At 66.7% G+C, this 14,208-nt stretch overlaps 1 protein-coding gene across 5 annotated transcripts; it reads right to left on the reverse strand.

The window, feature by feature from the left end:
• Positions 1 to 800: 800 nt before the first annotated feature.
• On the reverse strand, positions 801 to 12,740 carry TONSL (tonsoku like, DNA repair protein). Of its 5 annotated transcripts, none has more exons than XM_057736729.1 (26): positions 12,658 to 12,740; positions 12,462 to 12,557; positions 12,173 to 12,315; positions 11,411 to 11,594; positions 10,908 to 11,037; positions 10,481 to 10,652; positions 10,282 to 10,396; positions 9,604 to 9,749; positions 9,358 to 9,510; positions 9,106 to 9,231; positions 8,799 to 8,979; positions 7,978 to 8,057; positions 7,787 to 7,876; positions 7,463 to 7,535; positions 7,180 to 7,343; positions 6,974 to 7,097; positions 6,112 to 6,851; positions 5,922 to 5,998; positions 5,374 to 5,524; positions 5,202 to 5,280; positions 4,574 to 4,875; positions 4,246 to 4,417; positions 3,360 to 3,535; positions 2,823 to 2,896; positions 2,284 to 2,417; positions 801 to 1,056 (listed from the first exon to the last, which is right to left on the reverse strand). In XM_057736729.1, the coding sequence occupies exons 1-26, from the start codon at positions 12,680 to 12,682 to the stop codon at positions 863 to 865; spliced, it is 4,101 nt and encodes a 1,366-aa protein (XP_057592712.1). In that variant the 5' UTR covers positions 12,683 to 12,740; the 3' UTR covers positions 801 to 862. The 5 variants fall into 5 exon arrangements, 4 of the variants coding, with proteins under 4 accessions (XP_057592712.1, XP_057592711.1, XP_057592710.1 ...); XM_057736728.1 differs by having other exon boundaries at positions 5,374 to 5,527; XR_009053972.1 differs by adding an exon at positions 2,094 to 2,231 and having other exon boundaries at positions 933 to 1,056; positions 5,374 to 5,527; positions 9,358 to 9,749.
• Between the last annotated feature and the right edge of the window lie 1,468 nt (positions 12,741 to 14,208).

Below are 14,208 nucleotides of genomic sequence, written 5' to 3' on the forward strand. Positions count from 1 at the left end.
CCGCGTGCCGCAACGAAGACCCTGTGCGGCCAAAACAAATAAAATTAAAAAACAAAAAAACACCCTCCCCGCGTAGCCTGCCTTCCCTGATATCTTTACCAAGCTCGTTTTGTTGATACAAAAACGTGCACATCCTGAAAAATGTGTTTGCTCCGAGTTGTTTTTTAGGAACTTGGAGTCACCTCTGTCCAGTCTGAGCTCATGCCAATTAAAGCTGGTCCTGTGCGGGTGTCCAGTGAATGACCGTTTCACACCGTTGGGCTCAAACTCCCACCCTCAGATCACGTGCCATGTTTAACGCGTCCCACGAAATAGCTCAGATACACCTGTGCGAAACACAGGTTACCTCGCCTCCGTCCTACCTCCAATCTCTCCCCACATCTAAGACCACCCTGCTGCTGCTTTTTTCTTCCTTTTTGGCTTCAAGGCTTGTGGGATCCCCAACCAGGGATCGAACCCAGGCCCTCAGCAGCAAAAATGCAAAGTCTTAATCACTGGACTGCCAGGGAATTCCCCCAACCTGCTTCCTTATCCCATAAATATCTCAAGCCCACACTTTGGGGAAGCGAATCTGAGATCTGTCCTCCTCCCTCTTCACTTGGCTGCCTTGTGACTAAGTCCTTTCTCTGCTGCAAACCTCCCAGCCTTAGGGTTTTGATTCACTGCTTATCGGGCAGACAAACCGGCTTCAGTATCATCCTCAACGCCAGAGGGCTCTGAGCTTCCCGAAAACAAAGTGAACCCTGCCTTCCCCCTCCCACCCATCCTCCAGGCAGCAGCAGGGACGGAGGTGACGGGCGGCAGCAGCTTCCTTTATTAGAGGCTTGGGCGGGTGGGGAGGGCGAGGCACGGCGCAGGCTGGTCAGAGGCGCTTGAAGAAGAGCTTGGGGCCCCGGTCCAGAGTGCACGCTTTGGGGCCCAGCTGGCTGGGCAGCATCTGGTGCAGGGCATCCCGGTCCTCGACGGAGAGACGTCTGCTGCACAGCTGCAACTCCTGCAGCTGCACCATAACCTTGTCCCAGAGGCCCAGGCCCAGGGGGCCCTGGACAGCACAACCTGCAGAGCAGAGGCAGGAGTCAGCCTCAGGGAGCTGCTCCTGGCAGGGTGCGCGGTGTGGGGAGCTCGTGGGAGCCAGTGGTGTTCGCAGCAGGCCCTGCAGAGCTTTTCTCTTTACCAGTGTGGCCCTTGGGAGGAAATGCACTTCCTCGGCGGCCCCAAGGACTGCAGCGAGGGGCACGCACAAAGCCCAGGAGAGGCCTGACAGCGCTCTAGGGAGAAGCGCTCTCCCAGTGCCGCGGACTCCCTTCACAGCCAGTGGCTGGGCAAGAGGGAGGTCAGCTAAACGAAACACTGCGTTCACATGTGTGCCTCTGACAGTGTCTGATGCTATCTGGGTCTCTCCATCCATAAAATGGACCTGACGGGGCTACCTGTGCGTCTTAGGACACTGAGCTGCCAAGTCTCAGTCCTCGGAGAGACCTGAGAGTACCCAGCAGGCTCACAACCCCAGGAGCTTGGTGAGAGGAGGAAGGTGCCAGGAAGCCAGGTGTGTAGGGAGCAGCCCCTCAGCTGAGTGCAGGTCTCCGACCAGCCTGCCTTCAGGGGGGCCTTCCTGGAGGAGCCGGCCTGGGCCTGTGGGGCAGGGGGTGAGGAGCAGAAAGAACCCAGGGGTCCCCTGTGTGCACACGCACTCCCAGCCCTTGTTTCCCTAGAGGGCAAAGCGTGGTCTGCCCTGCTCCGGGACCCAGTAGGATGTGCCAGGCTGCTGGGTGGCCAGTTCACCAAATGCACCTCCCTGGGGTCATTCTCAAGACAGCTCTGACAGGGTCCTACACCGTAGTGTGGCCAGAGAGCCAGCTCAGTCAGGCCATAGGCCTGGACAGTAGGGTCAGGGAAGCCCTGGCCAGGAAGTGGGAGGGGCCCTCGGAGGCAGGTGTTGCCATCCTGGCCTGAGCCCTCCCTCTGGACAACAGGAACGCGCCAGTCCCTGTGGCAGTGGGCCCCGGCCGTGGTCTTGAGGGGTCAGGCTGACCAGGCCAGAGGCAGAGACCCACGGTCCCCCTGCCCTCTGGTTTGAGGGGCGAGGCTCGCACCTGCTCCCAGTCACACTGGTCACCGTCCTCTGCTGCGGCAACCCCAGGGGGCCAGCCCGCCCTTGCAGTCTGGCTGGTGGCAGTGACAGCCCCTTCAGAGGAGGCACCTGGGCCTAGGGCAGGTCCCTGAGGAGAGAGCTGTGTCACCAGCCCTGGCGTGGCAGGTGTGGCCACCATATCCAGAGCTCACCTGACAGGCCGAGGAAGCTGAGGCCTCGGGGCCGCTCTTGGAGGGCAGACAGGAGCTCCTCCAGGCCGGCACAGCTGATCTTGGGGTTGGCAGACAGGTCCAGCGAGACCAGGGAGGGGCAGACAGGCAGACATCTGGTACAGGGAGGAAGCCTGGGGGTCAGCCCCCGCCACGAGGGGAGACGGCCCCAGGTGACTCCACGGCTCAGGGAGCCGCAGGCCAGGCCCAGCAGGCTTTGCCCCCGCCTGGCATGGGTGCCTCAGGCTCCCGACAGCGAGCTGAGGCTGGCGGGCCGCGGGAGCAGTGGCCCTGGTGCAGGTTGCTGCACGAAGGGTGACAGGAGAGGACACACCAGAGGGAAAGACTCTCGAAAGCCACGGGAGTGTGGGAAGAGACACGAGGGCCAGTGGGAGGCCGGGGTGCGGCTGGGGCCCACGTCTCGGGGCACACTTGGGGGAGGAGCCTCAGCGTCCCCAGCTCCTGGGCCTTGAGATCGGAACCCCTGCAGGACGGCGGTGGCACGAGCTGGGAGGCGTTACCTGCTCAGATCTCTCACAGACTCGTCGTCCAGGTGGTTTGCCGATAGGCTCAGGTGCTCCAGGGCGCAGCCTTCCTAGACAACGGAGGCCCAAGAAGAGCCAGCCTGAGTGGGGCACCTGCCCTCCCTGCCACCCAGGCAGCCAGACGCCTTCCCTCTCCCTCGAGAACAACGGGTGAAGACGGCCTGACCCCTGAAGTGCCAGAGGGGGCAGTGTCCCCTCAGTCGGGGTCCGAAGGAGATGCCGCTTCTTCCAGGAGTAAGTCACACTGGGCACACAACGATGTGATCGTCCTGGGACCAGCCCTGCCCAGAAGGGCCCCCAGAAAAGACCTGCCGGGGGTGGGGAGGCCACCCTGGGTCCCAGGCAAGCTCCCTGCCGGCCAGGAATTGACAGCCTGCGGCAGGCGGGCCTACAGAAAGCCTTCCCCGCCTCTGTTCTTCCCTAACATGCAAGCCCCTTCCTTCCCAGCACCACCCTGCCAGTCCTGGGCGGCCCCGGCTGCCTCTGGCTTAGTGTCCCTCCTTGACCGCATACCTTGGTCAGGTAGCTGACCACGGGCTCCGTGAGGCCTGGCTCACTCTTGCTGGCGGCTACAGAGCTCAGCTCCAGGCGCAGGAGGCGGTGGGCTGGCAGGCTCCGCAGGGCCTGGGCCAGGGCCTTGGCGCCCAGGCCGTTGTAGGACAGCGACAGGGTCTCCAGGCACTTGGCGCCTGTACCAGGGGCCGGAACCTGTCAGCCCCGCAGGCCAGTCCCCCTGCCCCCCAGCCCTGCTGCACAGTCCTGGGCGCAGAACCCTCATGACCCACAGGAAGCAGTCCTCACCCTCAAGGTTTTGTGCACAGGGAAACGGAGGCAGCTCTGGCCCAGGGTCTCCGGGGGCGGCGGGGGTGGGGGGCAGGGCAGGACAGGACACCCAAGCTCAGCTTCTTCCCACCATTTCTGGGTCCCCTACCTGCCCCTACTCGTGGCAGGATGGCCCCAGGCGACCTGAGACAGGCCCTAGGCTGGGGCGTGCCCGCGTGGGCGGGGAGGGGGTGGGGAGCATTCTGTCTGCCGCCGGGTCTCAGGCTCCTCCGCTGCCGCTGCGCTCACAGCTGCATTTCCAGCCGGTCAGCGGGGGTGCTACGGGTCTCTGCAGGCCCAGTGGGCTTGCAGACAGATCGTCGCTGGCAAACAGAATGCTCAGAGCTGGTGAGAGCCGTGGGGCCGGGGCCCTGCCGCAGCGTAGCTGGGACCAGGGCTGTGTTCTAGGGGGGCACCCAGGCCAGGCAAGCGCCTGACACCCCTCTAGCCCAGACAGGTCCAGCACTCGCACGTCTACCTACGCGCTCCGGAAAGCTGGGCTGGTGCCCCAGGAGTCCTCGAGCTCGAGGCGCTCTCCCCAGGGCCAGGGCGTAGGCGTGCCCGGCAGGCAGCTCACCTTGGAAGGCACTGCCCAGGGCCACCTGGTGGTTCAGGAAGAAGCCAGGGCCAAAGCCACAGGCCTGGAGGCGCAGGGTGCGGAGCCAGGGGCACGCCCGCAGGACGGAGGCCAGGGCCTGGCCACAGCCATCCCCGAGGGGGTTCATGCTTAAGTCCAGCTCTTCCAGGTTCTGTGGAGACACAGGCACCCCCGGGAATCTGCTCTGCGCCACCCAGAGTTAGGTACTGGCCAGCACCCTCAGCCGCACCTTCCCACCCGGGGACGGGCCGGACACGGACATTCAGACGCTGCCCTGGTCCTGGCCCACCACCCCCCACGCCTCTACCTGCAAGGCGGCCTGCCCCGGGAGGCCCGCAGCAAGCTGGCGCAGGCCTTCAGGGCCCAGGTGATTGGAGGAGAGGTCGAGGAGGGTCAGGGCGGGCACAGTGTCCAGGGCGGCCAGCAGCTCAGCGACACACCCGTCCCCCAGCCGGTTCCCCGCCAGGCGCAGCTCCCGGAGCGCCGAGTGCAGCTTCAGGGCCCGCAGCAGCGGGGTGAGCTGGGCCTGGCGCAGCGCCAGGGAGCAGGCGCTGAACGCGGGTCCTGAGCCCTGCCGCTCCATGGCCTGCAGCACCTGCTGGTGCTCCCCTGGGGGGGACGTGGTGTCACCGGGACCGAGCCTGCCCGTCCTGCCCTGTGAGCCACGGGAGGCAGCCAGGCAGCCCCCCCTCACTCCTGCGCCCCGGGGCGGCCATCAGAGGCCCGCGGACCCTGCGCCCGGGCAGCCACGCTGCACAGCCCGTGGGTGGTGCCGACCCGCCTCCAGACGGGAGCCCCGAGGTGGGAGGTGAGGGAGGGAGACCCAAGGGCAGGCAGGGTGGGAGGGGACCCTGGTGAACACCACCTGAGGCCCTGGGAGTGGCACGGGTGGGTGGAGCCCACACACCAGCCCGCTGAGGCCCCGGGGCACTTACCTTGCTCCGGGCTCTGGCAGGCCCGGCGGTAGCGATCCAGCAGCGGAGGGAGGTCCCAGGACGTCACCTCGGCCAGCACCTGGAAAGCACCAGCGGTGGGCAGCCCCTGGGCAGCCCCGGCACCCAGTGCTGGCCAACACCCTGAACGCAGGGCCCGGGCCCTGCCACTCACCTCCTCGTTGCTCTGCAGCACATCGGGGATGGGGTCCTGTGGGGCCAGCAGGGCCCCCTCTTTCTGTAGGGAGAGCCGAGGCAGCAGCCCAGAGGCCTGGTAGTAACGCTGGGCAGCCTGCTCGGCCAGCCAGGCCACGGAGTGGGCCTCCCTGCTGTGGGGACAGAGGGGAGCTGAGTCCTGGACCCGGCGAGGCTCCTGCCGAGCAGAGGCCCCGGGGTCCACCGCTCCCTCGTCTGGCTCCTCCCTCTCCTCCTGCTCGCGACACGCCAGCGCCCCCTGAACACCTGCGGCACCTCTGGGCCGTTCCTAGGGACACAGGGCCTGCCCTGACCACTCCAGGGCCTGCCCAAGCCTGTGCCAGCCACCACCTCCCCCAGCTACCAGCCCACCAAGGATGAGATAAAGCCAGATAGGTTCTCATCACAAATGCTACACAATCTACAGACGTGAAGGCCCTCTGCTGGCCCTGGGTACCACCCCCCTGAATGGAGCCCACAGAGGCGCAGAGAGAGCCAGGGGCTGGGAGAAGACAGGGAATGCCTTACCCTTGTGGAACGGGGATGAGAAAGAGATTGTTCTGAACTCGAACTCGAACCCGGATGGGAGGCGGCAGGGCACGACCCTAGCAGGTGTGGGCAGGGAAGAACCGGCTGAGTCAGGAAAGACAGAGCCCCCCTGCACCGCCGCCCCTGCCCCCACCTGGGAGGTGGCTCTGCGCCAGGCTTGAGCACCCACCGAGGGCTGGCCTGCTGCAGGGTGCTCCCCAGTGGGCAAGGCCCTGGGGACGTCGGGGCTCCGTGGGAGCTCTGCTGAGCTGCAGGCTTCATCTGCTCTGACCAGTGCACTCCAACTCTCGAGATGGGGCAGCTGGCTCTGCCTGGCCTGTGCCCGAGGCCTGATGGGACTCGGGTCTCTGCCTGACCCTGAGGCACTGTGTACGCTGACATCCCCGCTGCTCTGGGGGCGGGGCGGGCGGCTGCCCCTGCGACGGTGGGTCAGTGGCAAGTCCTCTTCCAGCCAGTCCCCAGCCAAGCAGTCCTCCTCAGGGATGAGCGCCGCCCGGGGGGCCCCAGGGGCCTTGCTGCGGCCTTGAAGTGCGCTGGGGCCCAGGCGGCAGCTCTGGGCACTGCCCACTCTGCGGATGGCCGCTCGGTAGGCTGCGCAGCCGGCACGCGCTGCGGCTGCCTCCCTGTCATCAGCGGGGCTGGGCATCTGGGCCGCGGCCTGTGGTGACGGGCCAGAGTGCCGGAGCCTCTTCTGCGTTGGCCGGGGTGGGCTTGCACAGCTCTCGCCCTCCGAGCTGCTACTGCTGGCCAGCTTGTGCCTGCTCCTGCGAGGCCTGGCCACAGCTGGCACCGCCAGCCCCTGGGAAACCCTGGCACTGGCCTGACAGGCCTCTGAGGGTCCTGGACTGGGACTTGAGGGAGGAGAGGTCTCAGGATCAAAAAGATGGTTACTTGGGAGGCTCTGGGGAGCTGCGGAGAGATCGAATCTATTATGAGGCAGGGCTTGGCACCATCCCTGCCACCCAAGGCCCCGGGGACTGACTCTCACGCTAAGGGGCAAGGGCCCCGGGGCAGACGGACCCCCTGCTTGCCTTGGCCCAAGGAGGCCGCCTGGAGCAGCCTCTCCATGGCAGCAGCCTTCTCTCGCGTTTCGCGGTCCAGGTCCTTGCCGTACAGCGTCACCCACTGCTGCAGCGTCTCCAGCGGACAGTGGCCCTGTGGGGACCCAGCTGAGCAGGGCTGGCACCAGAGCCCCGCCCGTCGCGGCCCACGCCCGCCTGGCCGCGTCCACGCGCACCTTGCTGGTTCGGAGAGTGACCGATGCGCCTCGCTCAACGAGCAGCTCGGCCACCTCAAAGTGGCCACAGTTGAGGGCATCGTGCAAGGGCGTGATGCCCTCACAGCCCTGGCCACCCGGGTCATCCACCGCGGCCCCGTGGTCCAGCAGGAAACGGACGACGTCTGTGGACGTGGGGTGGGGGTGGGGGGTGGGGGGCGTGAGCCACATCTCAAGCCCATCCTTGGGAGGGACCCTTTTCCTCCCCCCGTCATATGCCAGAACCCCCCAGTCCCACGCTCACCCAGGTGCCCGTAGTTGCAGGCCTCGTGCAGGGGTGTCCAACCACAGTAGTCCCGAGGGTTCAGGGGGTGGCCCTGGGACCAAGAACAGGAAGGCGCCTGGCCCTTCCCCATGGCTCTGGAGCCTGAGGAGGGCCTCCCGGGCCCACCCCCTAGCCTGGCCCTGGCCCAGGTCACACCAGAGCGAGGGAAGCACTCCCCACCATGCGGTGGAGTCCACAGTGCCGACTCCGGCCCTCACGCCCTGCCCTGTCCCTTGGGGAGACAGCGCCCCAGCGAGAGCCCTTGCTACGGCCACAGGGGCCGGGGCGGGGCAGCAGGCTCACCTGCCTCACGAGGTCCTGGACGCGGCCCAGCTGGCCCTCGATGCAGGCCCGGTGCAGCGGGGTCTCCCCCACGTCGTTGCGCCGGTTCCACTGTGGGCACAGTCACCCCGGGTGGGGGCAGAGGCGTGAGGGGCCTGGGCAGCGCCAGGGGGCACGGGAGGGCAACACGCCAGCTCAGCCGCGGTCCTCACCTTGCTCACCCGCCGCTGGCCCCAGCAGCCCCGAAGCTCTTCGTCCTCCTCCAGCTGCCGGGACCCGTCCGCTTCATCCTCTGGAAGAGCCAAGCCGCCACCCCAGGTGAGCCAAGCCCCCCGCCCCGGGATATCCCGAGCCCGGGAGCTGCTCTCCTGGCGCCGGCCTCCCCCCACCCGCTCCTGGCCCAACCCCGCCCCTCCCCTCGGCCCCCTCCCAGCACCTCGCTCTTCCCCAGGGGCTCCTCTAGGGTAACTGCCTAACGGACAGCGTGGCCCCGAATTCCTGTTTCGGGTTCTCTCTCCCCGCCCCTCCTGTGGCCCCCTCCCCACACGTGCAGCCCCTAAGACAAGGCTGAAACGTCCCAGAGATTCTGGAGGCCCCTCAAGGTCAAAACGGAAGCCACCCCTCCTGGCCTCAGGGACCACGCACCTGGAAGCCAGATGACTCCTGGAGCCCACCCACCAGCTGGCTGCCTGAGATGGCTTCTGCAGCAGCCCGCCCCTCACAGACGCCCCTGGGGCTGAACGTGCTGGCCTCAGGGAACCTACGCAGCGCTCAGCTCCTCCGTCCGCTCTCGGGGTGTTTTCCCGGGTCTGCCCCAAGCCACCTCCCTTGCAGACACCCGCCGGCTTCCCACCACCAGCCCCGCCAAGAAGGTCCCTGGGCTGAGCCCAGCTCCCCGCACCCAGCCCTCCTCCACCCATCTCACGGGCTGCTCCCTCCCGTCAGGAGCCGGTGGGCCGCCCCACCAGCCCAGCCCAGCCCCACGCAGGCGTCAGGGAGGGAACACCGGGCTGGGGCCGGCCCTGAACCTCACCACTCTCTGAGAGCTCCACCTCGATGGCCTCCAGGGCGTCGTGATCCTCCTCGTCCTCCTCGTCCCCCTCGTCCCCCTCATCTTCAGCCACTCTCAGCTCCTGCAGCCTGGCTTCCGTGTCAGGGGCCTCCTGGGGCTGCAGCCTCAGCTGCACCGTGTGGAGGTGCCGTAAGACCTGCCTCTGAGGAGCAGGGGACACCCGGATCAGGGTTAGGACACAGACGGGGACAGGGGACGGGGGACAGGCAGGCCGTGGGGGAGCTCTGTGTGGAGATCCCACCGTGGGCGGGCAGACGGGCTCCCACACCTGCAGCCAGGGCTGCTGAGCCCGCTGGGCGCAGCTGAAAGCCTCCCGGAAGCACGGCGCCAGCACCTCGTAGGCGTCCCCGGCCTCCTCGCGGGACAGCGCGATGTTCAACCAGGTCTTGGCCTCCTGGCGGAGGAAGCATGAACCCGGTGGCCTGCTAGACAGGATGACAGCCCTGGGAGGGAAAGGCCCGCCATCCCCGCCCCCGCCCCCACCCCCAGGGCGGCAGGGCCAGGCACCCTGACCTCTCACCTCCAGGGCGTTGCCGCCCCGCAGCCTCAGTTCCTGTTCGTAGTGGTGAACGGCCTGGCGGTGGTCCTTCATGTCCCCCAGGGTGGTGGCCAGGGACACGTGGATGACGGCCAGCTCGGGGCCCGGCCTGTTGAGCAGCTCCGCCAACCGCAGCTGGGAAGGCGACGACAGCGAGGCCAGCGCTGTGCCACACCCCGTGGCCCGCAGCCTGGCACCCTCGCCCCCTGCCCCAGCCTGGGCACGCACCTGCTTCTGGTAGGCTGCAGCAGCCTTGGGGAAGTCACCCGCCTTGGAGAACAGGTCCCCCAGCTGCTCACAGATGCCCATGGCACCCTGGGGGTCACTCTCCTTGGACTCCTCCAGCTGCTGCTGCAGCCGGACCACGGCCAGCACTGCCGGAAAGAGCCTTGTGCAGGGGCAGCACCGCCCGCGGCCTGACCTGGCTCTGCCCCCCGCTGGCCGCGCCCTCAGACAGCCAGCCGCCCGCCCCAGACCCCGCTCACCCGCTGGTAAGGGGGGGGAGGTAGGAGGAATGACCTTGTGGGGTCGCAGCGAGAATAGAACAAGCAGCGGAAAACAACTCAGGGCAGGGGCTGGCTCGTGGCGTGGGGCGGGGCACCTGCTGACTGCAGCGCACCCGTCCTGCTAAGTCACCTGCACGGTCCGTGCCCCCGCCCCGTTGGGGGGGGACTCCCCTCTCGAGTTTGCCAGCAAGGCTGGTTTGTGCACAGACGGCAGCCTCCTGACCACCCTGGGTGCCCCTCCGACGCTGCACTGAGTGTAGCTCACAGGAGAGGAAGTGGGGGGGGGAGAGGTCCCCTGCTGATGCCGCCACCTCCCAAAGGACGCAAGCAGAGCAGCCCTCCCTACCCCTTCCTGGGGGGTCCAGCTCCCCCCACCCCCCGGGTCTCCTCCTAAGCTCACCATACTTGAGGGTCCGGCAGACCACTGCCTTCTGCAAAGGCGTCTGGGAGCCAAGCCGATATGCCTTCTTTAAAGCTCTCTTGGCAGCCAAAAAATCCCCCAGGTCTTGGAGAACCTGGGGAGCCAGGGCAGGTAAGGCCCGCAGGCTCCCGATGGCCCAGCCCCCAGAGCCCAGCCCAGAGCCACTGAGAAGCAGCACCTGCGCGAGGAGCAGGCAGCACTCGCTCTCCATGGAGCCCTGCTTCAGGGCGTGCGCGCACTCCCGCGCGCCCTCCAGGCAGCGCATGGCCTGCGAGTGCTGCCCTTGCCGCCAGTGGATGGCGCCCAGGTTGTAGCGGGCACGAAACAGGTCCTCGTACAGGTGGTTCTGCCTGTGGGTGGGGACGGGAGCTCAGGGGCCGGGGCACTGCCGCTTAGGGACAGCACAGCAGGCACCCACCGAAGCCACGGAGGGTTCCGGCGCCCACAAAGCCAAGCCTGCCCCTCTGCCAACAGGAAGCCGACGGGGCGGAGGGTGAGGTCCGCCCGACGGCCCTCTCAGGCGAATCCTGGGAGCAGCCCAGGCCCCGGGTACTTCCTCCAGCAAGGGGCACTCCGCTCCCTCCTGGGACTAAGCGGGGCCTTACTCGGCAAGGAAGATGCTCTTCTTGAAATAGGCATTGCACAGGGCTGCCTGCTGCAGACTCTCGCACGTAAGGCCCAGGTTGAGGTACAGTCGGGTCCTCATCTCACTCAGCTCTCGCTTGGCCAGTGAACCTGGAAAACGCCCCTCCAGACACTCAGTGCCCCACCTCCACGTGGGGTCTCCAGCCCTGGGCCCTGTCCAGCCTCTCCTGGACCCCTGCTCTAGCGTCTCACTAGGTGCCAGTGGTTCTGGTGCAGATACAGAGGAGGCACAAAGAGCAAAAGTAGCCGGACCTGAGGTCGTGAGGAGCACAGGCTCTGCCTCCTCACACTGGGGGGCGCGGGGGGCGGGCTGCTGCTTCTGAGAACCCATCTCAGCCTCAAAAGGGAAGCCCAGACAGGTGGACCCATTGCACAGGCAGGGCGGGCAATGGGGCTGTACACAGTTCTCCCGGCAGAGTTCAGGAGGCAGAGGTGGGAAGGGCCAGACCCCAAGGGCAGTTACCCTGCAGCTTCTCATCCACGATAGCCAAGCTTTTCTCGAAGGCACCCTGCGCCTGCAGCAAGGCATCCTGGGACTGGTGGTGATCATAGATGTCCAGGTGGGTGCGGCCAATGGTGGCCCAGGCCCTCTGCTGCTCGACATGGTTGGACAGGGATCGTGCCAGCTCCAGGTAGCGGTGCTGGTGCTACAGCACAGAAGAACGGCCACTGTGAGCCATCCCCACCTCAAGCAAACCCCTCAAGGTCCCCCAATCCCCCACAGAGCAGACCAAAGCCAGACCGCACACACCCCGCTTTCTCTAGGCCAAGGGCTGCCCGGGAGGACCAGCGCCGCGCACTCCAACCAGCCAAAATCATGGCGGTGGGGGTGGGGTGGGGGTGGGAGTAGGGACAATGATGGGGAGTTAGCTGGGCTGCTGCAGCCCCAGGGGCTGGGGCCAGGAGGGCAGCCCTGCGTGGACAGAGGGTCTGGACCCCCACCCAGCCAGCCCCTGATCTCAGCTCCAGTAACGTGGTCATCAGTTCTTTCTGGGGCCAGGCTCCCAAGAGAGGCTGCGGTAGGCATGCCCAAGGACCAGGCTACCAGGAACCGGCGCAGGGCTCTCTGAAGGTGAGGCCCCATGGCAGCGCGTCCCCCTCTCCCCTGCAGCCAGAGGCCTGGATGGCAGAGACCTGGCCTCGCTTCTCGGAAGCGGACCCCGCAAGACGCGAGCCGGGAACAGCGGGGTGTGGCCAGCGTGGAGGCTGGCCGGCCTCCACCCACCTGAAGCGCAGCCGAGTAGTCCTCCATCTCCGCCAGCCGCTCTCCGATCTTGCGGTGGGCCACGGCGCAGCCCAGAGGGTCGTCGGCGGTCTCCAGGAGCTGCAGCTCTTGCCGGTGCTCTCGCAGGGCCTCCGCGTAGCAGCCTGGGCGGGCGGGGCATGCTTCAGTCCGGCCGGGCAGTGGGCCAGGGGCCGCGAGGGCCGGCGGGGCGGCGGCCGGCCGGCACTCAGGAAGGACCCCCCGGCCCTCCCGGCTCCGCGTTCCCAGGGCCGGACTCCACCCCACGCACCATGGCTGGCCAGGAGCTCCCCTAGCTGGTGGCAGGCGGCGGCCTCCTCCCGCAGCTGCCCGCTCCTCTGGGCCTTGGCCTTGGCCTTGCTCAGCTCTGCAGAAAGAGGGACGGGGCCTTGGGTGCTGAGCCTCTCAGCCCAGGAGGGCCAGGCCCGCCCCCGGCCCCGCGCTCGGACGCTCGTCCCTGGACTCACGGCGAAGCTCGCGGTCCAGGCTCATACTCCGGCCGCCGCGCCCGGGGTTCCGGACTTCCCGCGCTCTCCCGCCGCCGCCGCCGCCCCGCCCCCAGGCCCCGCGCGCAGGCCCAGTCCTGCCGCGGAGCATCACGGGAAGGGTAGTCCAGCCGCCCGAGGCATCCTGGGAGTTGTAGTAGAGCTGGCGCCGGGGTCCGAAGCGCGGCGGGCGCCTTCCGCGACTCCACGGTCTGCCTCGCGAGCGCTGCCGCTGCTCCGCCCCGCCTCCTGCCGCCGCTCTTGGCGGGGGGTCTCCTGGCTCCCGCCGCGGGCGGCCGCTGCCCCGCACACACGCAAACCTGCCCACCCTCGCGGCTTGGCCGGAGGAACGCGCTGCCCTCGCGTGGGAGGAGAGGAAGCCCTCGGATGTCCGGGCACGATCGGGGCGTCCCCGCAGAACTGGCGCATCAGCCGCCGACGCGCCACAGCGTCCCCCGTGGGGACTCCCACCCCCGATGCTGCCGGGGAAGGGGGCTGTGTGTTCCAAAAAGAGCAGAGCGCGGTACTGCTTCCTCGGTGTGCGCGCCAGTTGTATTCCTGGAAAACAGCGTGCGCTCCTTAAAACTGCAAAACCGTCTCGTGCTGAGAGGTAAAAGCAGCAGGATCCGGGCCCGGGGCGCTGTGACCCACCCCTCAGCTGCAGGAGATCGGGGGCGTGGGGAGCCCTGGGGACACGACAGGAGGCCTTGACACCAAGGTGGCTGCTTGGCAGGCAGGCTGGTGAGGTGCGAGGGGCACAGTGAGAGGCAGGGTGGGGATGGGGGAGCCGAGCCACGGAAACAAAGACTGTCTCAGCTGATGGGGCTGAGAGTGGAGGGCGCCTCCGGAGAGCCTCTCCCCCTCCAGCCCTCCAGCGCCAGCATTCCCAGGAGAGCCCTGGTCCTGGCGCCTGATCCCCCTTCGGAGAGGACCCAATTTCTCGAGCCTCGGCCTCCCCACTGATCAGACAGGGATGCGCAGAGCGGGTATGTGAGCACGAGCTGCAGGCCTGGCTGGGGAGGCCTCAGGGTGGAGGCCAGCAGCTGACCGCTGGGTGGGAGGCTATCAGGGCCCAGGGAAGCCCGTCCACGAGGCTGTCTTGTAAGGAAATACAAACAAAACTTGGTCTGCAACTTTTTAAAAACGATAGTTACATACAGAAATATTCAAAAAGAACACAGCTCACAAAAGCAACATAATATGTGAGTCGTCTCTGACAGCAGTAAAAACACCTCTTTACTCCTCTCTTTAAACATTTATTTTTATTATTTTTGTAAACGTCTCACTTTGGGTGAACTGAGAGATGTAGTGCTTAAAGGGAAGTGAGGGTGAGAGGGGAAGGGGGGCTGGCTTGACCTGGGCCCCCAGACCTCCCCCTATATCTGCTGAGGTTACATGCCCACCCCCGCCAGCTCAGGAGGCCAAGGTAGGTTGGGATCCTGCAGACAGACCACTGGTGTCTTCTCCTTTGTTATGACATGATTGGGACTTTCTCCAGTAAACCAGTGGCTCCCAGTGAGATGCCACTGGAAG

Source organism: Hippopotamus amphibius, chromosome 5, assembly GCF_030028045.1.
Source record: "Hippopotamus amphibius kiboko isolate mHipAmp2 chromosome 5, mHipAmp2.hap2, whole genome shotgun sequence".
In the NCBI taxonomy this organism is placed as follows: Eukaryota; Metazoa; Chordata; class Mammalia; order Artiodactyla; family Hippopotamidae; genus Hippopotamus; species Hippopotamus amphibius.